This window comes from Pteropus alecto, unplaced genomic scaffold, assembly GCF_000325575.1.
Source record: "Pteropus alecto unplaced genomic scaffold, ASM32557v1 scaffold98, whole genome shotgun sequence".
Classification (NCBI taxonomy): Eukaryota; Metazoa; Chordata; class Mammalia; order Chiroptera; family Pteropodidae; genus Pteropus; species Pteropus alecto.
Window position 1 is genome coordinate 20,601,562 of NW_006443570.1, and position 8,183 is coordinate 20,609,744.

Genomic DNA, 8,183 nt, shown 5'->3' on the forward strand with positions numbered 1-8,183 from the left:
TCTGTTGACTTCAAACAAGCACAAGTGTCGACAAAGCCAAAGTTATCACTGCTAATGAAAACACAAATGCATCTTCATATGCTGACAATGGATCATTAACTTTCCTTCATATTTTAAGGCCTTAACATCTAGAAGATTCACTAAATGTAAAATTATTTGATTATCCTTTACACAATATTCCACATTTTAAGGATATATTCTCTATTTAAGAATCTGAAATAATCACAAAAACAGTATTAATTTAAAATCAAAGAGACATCTCATGTCTCTTTTATCTATTAATATTAGTCTCTTTGCCAACCAGAGGTAAAAAAAAAAAGCCTTTAAATCACAAATAAGTGCCTGACTTCAACCACTGAATTATCAAGTATTCTAATAACGTTTGCCCGTCTCTGCAGAGGATGAGATCTAGATTTTAAAAGTACCATGGACAACAATTACACTTGTTCAATGAGAACAAGGAAATTAAAAAACTTGGAAGGCAAAAAAAAAAAAAAAATAATAAAATTATAACACCTAGTGTATAACTTCTTGGTTCCAGGCTCTTAAAATACAGATCATTTCTGCCAGACAACTGTTTCAGAGCTAGAAAAAGATGGAAAGCTATACCTAAATCATTCTACAAATCAGACATAAGCTGGACAAAGATAGCATCAAAGATTCAACAAATGCTTGAATGCAAAAAATCTTACATAAAATAATAGTAAACCAAATCCCTAGTGTATAACTTCTTGGTTCCAGGCTCTTAAAATACAGATCATTTCTGCCAGACAACTGTTTCAGAGCTAGAAAAAGATGGAAAGCTATACCTAAATCATTCTACAAATCAGACATAAGCTGGACAAAGATAGCATCAAAGATTCAACAAATGCTTGAATGCAAAAAATCTTACATAAAATAATAGTAAACCAAATCCCGCAATATGTTAAATAATGCGAACAGTGTGTAAGCATGATTCAACTTTAGCAACTCAATATAAGTCATTGCATTATCAATATAGGGAAGAATGAATTATCATTCCAATAGATGTCCAAAAAGCATTCAATAAAATTCAATAACGATAACTAATTTAAAAATTTTTTAAAATTAGGAATATAGTACAAAATGCCCTCAATTTGATGAATGGTCTATGTCAGAACCTACAGCACACAATACATATGTTTACAAATCATAACAAACATTCCTTTAACAATGAAAAACAAGATAAAGCTACTAGCACTGCAACTATTTAATATTACTAGAGCCCTAGCCAAAACAATGAGTTAATAACAGGAGACAAAACTCACTTACAGATGATATAATGATCCACCCAGAAAAGTCAAGAAAATCTATCAGATATTAGGACCAAGTAAGAGCTTAGCAAGGTGGTCTGATATAAAAACAAAAGCAACAGTTTTATTAAACACCTACAGTGACTAATAGAAAAATGTCCCGGGAAAGAAGAGCTCATTCAGAAGGGCAATAAAAACTTTATGAAACACTCATGAATATACTTAATAAGAAAAGTAACTATTACATGAGTTAAGTGTAAAATTTAAATGGACATTTTAAAAACAGTGAATAAGTAGACACACATACTTTATTGGGAAGGCTCATTTTGTAAATTTGTTAATTCTCTCCAAAACTAATTCAGTACGATTTTAATCACAATTCCAATAGGATTTTTAAATAATATTTTTTATTTTTCAATTATAGTTGGGATATAATATTATATTAGTTTCAGGTGTACAGCATAGTGATTAGAGATCCATATAACTCACAAAGTGATCACCCCAATATCCCAACAAGCTTTTTAAAAGTGAAAACTGATAAGCTGTTTCTAAGACTTATCTGGAAAATACACTAAGCAAGAATAGCCAATACATTTTAAAAAATAATAATGATGAGGTAGGCCGTGCCATACAAGATATCAAAATAACCACTTAATCTATATTAAGTAAAACAGTATGGTATTGGTGTATGAACAGAAAAACTTATTAATAGGACTTAACAGTACAGAAGCAAACTCTAAATATCTATTAGAACTTAATGTAAGTGTAGCATTTTAAATCATTGAAGTGAGAATGGACTAAATAAATGGTATTGAAGAAATGATTACCATTTGGAAAAAAGGTAAAGTTAGATCCCTACTTCACGCTATAAAGATAAACTTCAGATGTTTTAAACAGTAAAATATTTAGTATAGACATAATAGAAGTATAGACATATTAGAAAAAATATAAAAGAATACTTTTATAATCCTGGGAGTGGGTGAGATGGGTTTCTTAAAGCAAGATACAAAATTCTAAAATCATAAGAGACAGTGTTAGAGTTGCCTACCTAAAAATAAGACAAAGTTAAAGACACGCAACAAGCTGGTAGAAAGTATTTTTTCCACGTATTCAGAATGTATAAAGAACATCAAAAGGAAAAAAACAGATAATAGAAAAATGGTTAGAAGTACAAGCATGCAAATCATAGAAAAATGAAAAAGGCGAATAAAAATATAAAAGGATGCTAAACGTCTATAGTAAAAAGAGGATTGCAAATAGAGAAGTATTTTCAAGCACGGGCCCTGGGATCAGGCTGCCTGTGTTTCCGTCCTGGCTGTATGATTTTAGACAAGTTACTCAACATCTCTATGCCTCTTATCTGTGATTGAGGGTAATATCTAACCCATAAGATTGTTAAGAAGAGAGAATGGGCTAATACGCACAGGGCTCAAAATAATGCCTGCATACAGCAAAAAAATTAACTATTTAATGTCATTATTACCAAGGTTGAAGGTGCAAAGAAAGATATATCCTTATAGCTGGTAAGGGCAAATTGGCAAAGCCTTTTTAGAAGGCAATTTTGCAGTATGTATCAAATTTTTAACATATACATTCCATTAGACCAGGAAATTCCACTGCTAGAAATTTATCTAAAGAAAAGTTTATGTTTACAAAGATCTATCTAATCTATGCATGCATGCATGCATGCATGCATGCATCTATCTATCTATCTATCTATCTATCTATCTATCTATCTATCTATCTATCTATCTATCTATCTCACTTCCAGTGCAGATCCTAAGAGCTCTAGATCACAAGATAGAAAATGCTGGTTCTAGTTTCATTCTACCAATAACAAATCATGAAACCCCTGTGCAAAAATATCACTTCACCATTTCAATTTTTTTAGTTTATTACTCTATAAAATGTGGATGACAACTTGCCCAATATGCCTCAGAAGAATACTTTAAGGGTATAATCTCCAAAGTGTGGTCCCTGGACCAGCATCATCTAGGAACTTGATAGAAATACAAATTCTCTAGCCCCACCCCATACCTACAAAATCAGAAACTCTGGGGTGTGAGCAGCAACTCATGTTTTAAATTTAATAAGTCACCTAGGTGATTCTGATGCAAGCTTAAGTTCAGAGATGAGCACATGTGAAATCACTTGGGTAACTATCGAGCAAAACTGAAAGAGCACTAGTACTATTACTAGTTAACACAAAAATAAAACTGTTTCCACTTTTCAATTTCATGAAAAGGTATGTTTTGGAAAATCATCTTGATATACTCCTCTGTTGCTGAGCTTGAGCTTTTAGAAAGCACTGATGTTCAGCTAGAAAGTCAAACTCATATATGAAATCAAGTAAATAAATACAAGTATTTTAGGTCAAGGATAAAAGCTCAAGGTAACCTCATTAACAAATCGAGTCATCTCTCAAGCACCTAAGTTTTAAGACTTTTGATCAGAGGTTTTCATAATGGGAACACTGTTTTAATGGTAGTTTTGCCAGCATTTTATCTAACTCCTGAACCTTCTCTGAACGTTTGAAGACACGAAAAGAACCACTTTACTTTTTCTTTATTGAATTTTTATGAGTTTATTTGAGCCAAACTGACGACATATGCAGGGAAGCAAGATCTCAAATGCTCCCGTACCTATTATTCCAAAAAGCTATTTGTTCCGCATATAACCTTGGCCCACTTAGTGACCACTTCTCACGGATTAAATGTTGGCTCTCTAAAAATAAGTTTCTGTATTTTTCAGAAATTTAGACTTTTGTTTTTATTAAAAAGTATGTATACTCTTAAAAGGAGTGGAACTTTTCATGATAATTTCAGCAGTCTGATCCAAGACTCTTAAAGTTTGATTAGATGATGCTCTGAGTTGCTCCCATATTTTTTCCAGTAGGATTAACACTTATGATAGTAACTATTCAATCACTTAATGTTCTTCATTGTCAAAAATAACACCATATTTGATGAGTTTTATACAATGGCAAAGGGAGACCTTAATCTAATAATGGTTAACATAATTCTCAATAAAATAGTTATGCTCCCAGCTATTCTCTAATTTCAACTATACAATACATAACAGTTAAAAGTCAAGAAATTAGAAAGAGCCTGTGAAGTCACCAAAATAGGTGTCCAAAGGCCATACTTTAAAGTTCATGAACTTCCTCCACAAGAGAGCCCCTAGGTTCTCACTTTGGCCTTTTTACTGACACAGTTCTCACAGGATTTGTTACTTGGTTTCTAAACCCACAGCAAATCTCATGCAGCAAATGAGAAAAAGCTCTTATGAGTGGGTCCTCAGCAGTGGCAAGAGAATCTCTGGGCTAAGAGTACTCCCTTCCCCAAACACTTTAAATTTTTTGACTGTCTTCACTTAGGCCCCTAAATCTTAATCTTTTAGTTGCTTCCACTAGTCATTGCTATTTACATATCTGGCACCACTGGGAAATAAATGCTCACATCAGTTGAGTTTTACAGCATCAGGCTTTATAAGCAGTACTTCTCTTTGGGAAAGAGATTCTTGCCCTTTTCTGAAATCACATTGAGAATCTGATTTAAAAAATATATTTGTCTACCCAACATTTTCATATGATCTTAAGGTGTTCAATGACCTTCTGAAGTCAATCCATAGAACTCCAGGTGACCATGGTTCCCAAATTAAAAACTTCTGCACTAGGTGCCAAAAATGCAAATGTTTAAGTTAATAAAATTTAGGGTTTTATTCAGAATGATCCCTAAAGATATTTAATTGATGATGAACTGGGCAACACTATAAATGCTAAATAAAAATATGACTAAAGCAATATTAACAAATACATTTTAGAATAAGTTAATATTAAGATATTAGCAAGTCTCTTTTAAGGGAAAAAACATGGCAAAAGAGAGACAAAAATCTTTAGAGCAATATTCTTCAAATTCTTTAACAGGCTACTTCAGCAGCAAAATTTCTAGTATAACAATTATGTTTTTGCTACTAAGTTGAAGACATCAGCAGTTAAAAGATAATTCCTAAGAGTGTTTCAAAAGTGACCTCGCAACTACTAAAACAGAATATCATTTTTATAGTGGTTAACAGCATCTGTCCAGGAAATAGACCTGGATTCTAAGGACAGTTTTGTCATTTACCAGCTATACGGCCTTGAGCAATTATTTAACTTCTTTAAGCCTCAGCTTCATTATCTGTAAACAGAACAAATATGTTCATAAGGTTGCTCTGATGATTAAATGAGATAACATACATTAAACTCTTTACACAGTGACAAGTGGTCAATAAATGGCAGCTATTGGTTATTGTTTAACTTCAATTAACTTTTTTTTTCTTTTGTGGGGATTTATAGTTTGTAGAATGTTACTGTACATATGATCTCTTATGACCCTCTGGGGTAGGAACCACTGTATCGTCATTTTACAGTGGAAGAAACTGAAATGAAATGACTTACCCAAAGACACTAGTAGGAAAAGAAATCTGGCCTTGCTTATACTAGGAAACAAGATTCAAAATTTCCACCTCCCAAGAAAAGCTTAGAAGCTCTGCCTTTTAAATTTTGTTTCATCTTTTAAAAAACAATATACATAAAATTTGCCCTTTTAACCATTTTATGTGTACATTTCATGGCATTAAATAGATTCACATTGTTGGGCAACCATCACCACCATCCATCTCCAGAACTACTTCTTCCTCAAATGAAAATTTGTATCTATATAACACAAACTTCCTATTCTCCCTCTCTCAACCCCTGGCAACTGGTCTACTCTAGGTATTTCATATATGTGGAATCATATAGTATTTGTTCTGTCACTGGCTTATTTCACTTAGAATAATGTCCTCAAAATTTATCCATGTTACAGAATTTGTCAGGATTTCCTTCCTTTTTAAAGCTGAAATAATATTCAGTTGTATCATATACCACATTTTGTTTATTCCTCCACTGGACATGTGCGTTGCTCCCACTGCCTTTTTTTATTTTTAAAGTACTGTAACACTATTATTTTGAGATTGGTTATCTAGTTTCATATAATTCACTCTTTCTCTTCTACACCATTTGTCCTTTTTATTTAAGAGAAAATACAAATAAGCAGTTGATTTAATTCTGTAGAGTTTACAGTATGGAACAGTAAAACCACTTTTTGGGAGTGGCTATTTTTTTAGGATCTCTACTATGAATCTACACATAGGGAAAAAGCTGAAACTCAAATAAGTTTAATTTGATTTGTTCGGAGTGCAAACCATTAATTAAAATAATAAATTAGATGTAAGATTATCTATAAATGACTTTACATGGCATTGTTGGGACTTTTAACAAGAGATAATGGAAAGTTTCTATTTAATGTTGGACATTAAAAAGTTCTTCAGGGTCGACCTGGGAAGAAGAAAGAGGCATTAAGTGCCAGGAATGTGGGAAAACCTCAGGAGGTCAATCTCCCCAAGTCACTTCAGAGTGAGAGCTAATACACTACGAAGATCAAATTGTTGCTATAAAGTAAACCTAAACCACTCCACTAGTCTAAGGGTGCAACTTGAATAGATGGTAGTTCCTCCATTCTGCACTTTATAACTGTGAGGTGAGATTAACCACAAGCTTCAGCACACAGTTCTCAGAAATGGCTAAACCACAAAAGTAAAAGGAAGGACAACTCCAGAGACTTTAAAAATAGTGACGATTTAAAGATGCGCTTGAATCTTGCACTTTAGTGCATGAAGATGTGCATGCACGGTTGGGTTGTGAGCACGTATTACTACAGGGGAAGACAGAAAACAGCCATACTACTGAATCCAGTTTTCTGAAATAACTCCGGACTACAATCAGCGGGAGCAAAGAATGAACTGTCTTTGTGTGAACGCCTTCCAACAGAAACCTATGGTCACTCGCAAACTTATCTGAAACAAAAAACATAACAATGAACACGGGAGCCTGATTACCAGCAGGATCCGCAAGGGAGTCCCAGCGTTTCCGGCCGGAGGTTCAGAAGCTAGACAGCCCTTCACCCCCCGAGTCTCCCGAGTACCATACAGCTCGGCTGTCATTCGGGCACCACAGACAACTTCCCTGGGACGACCGATCCCACTTTCAGATTCCTTCAAAGTTTACTGGAATCTCGCAAAAGATTCTTCTGTCCGTTCACCCTTCGGGGACACTTTCTGCCTCCAATAATTACCCCACATCTCCACCCCACTATCCCGTGGACGTCCCAAGACCTCCAAGCACGCAGACAGCAATTTCGCCCTTGTTCGCTCGCTGGCTCCCTAGGGTGCTGGGGAAGGCGGCTGCTGAAAGCAAACTTTTTCCGAGGTTTCCCGGAGGGCGGGAGGGCGCACAGTGCACTCACAGCTGGTTGATGGCGTTCTGTGAGATGACCGCGTTGGCGGAGAAGTAGGGGATCATGTCGGAGTCACTGAGGCTGCAGGTGCAGGCGGGAGGCGCCTTCCTTTCGCGGGTCAATGTGCTCAGGGTCATGGGTCCGGTTCTAGGAGTTCAGGTCCGCATCCTGGCCCCTGCCGGGCTCGGGTACGAGGCGCTCGCCTTGGGCTCCGTGGGGTAGGAGGCTCGGGCAGCGCGGGCTCCCGGGGGCCAAACTGGGCCCGCCGGGTCGTGAAGGCAGCCGCCGCAGCCCAGAGGCTCGGCTGTGGAGTCCCGGCGGCTGGGGGCCGCCACCAGCCCGCCCCAACCCGCGTCCGGGGCGGGGCGCCGCGACGGGGTGGGCTGGGCGGGCTCGGAGGGTCGGCCCAGCCAATGCCCCGCCCCGGAGCTCGTGGCACCCACCAGGTCCGCTGCGTGCGTCCAGACCTGGGGTCAAGGGTGGGCCCCAAGACGCCGTGGCGTGGGCGAAGGAGTGAAGCGAACCGAGGCTGAGCAAGAAAGGCTCGCATTTCTTGGGAATGTTTCAAAAGAAAGCTCCTGTCTCTTAACCCGCT

At 36.9% G+C, this 8,183-nt stretch overlaps 1 protein-coding gene across 3 annotated transcripts in view; it reads right to left on the reverse strand.

Moving 5' to 3' along the window:
- Window positions 1–7,921, reverse strand: part of SSH2 (slingshot protein phosphatase 2) — a 102,327-nt gene extending 94,406 nt beyond the window's left edge. For 2 of the 3 annotated variants that reach the window (XR_001518052.2, XM_006925033.3), the window contains exon 1: window positions 7,598–7,920. Coding sequence is in view for 2 of the 3 variants with exons in the window: in XM_006925033.3 (XP_006925095.1) it covers window positions 7,598–7,725 (128 nt within the window). In the remaining variant the exon portion in view is untranslated. Of the gene's footprint in view, window positions 1–7,597 lie in introns of all 3 variants that reach the window. The other variant, XM_006925034.3, reaches the window with a different exon arrangement.
- Window positions 7,922–8,183: the final 262 nt, after the last annotated feature.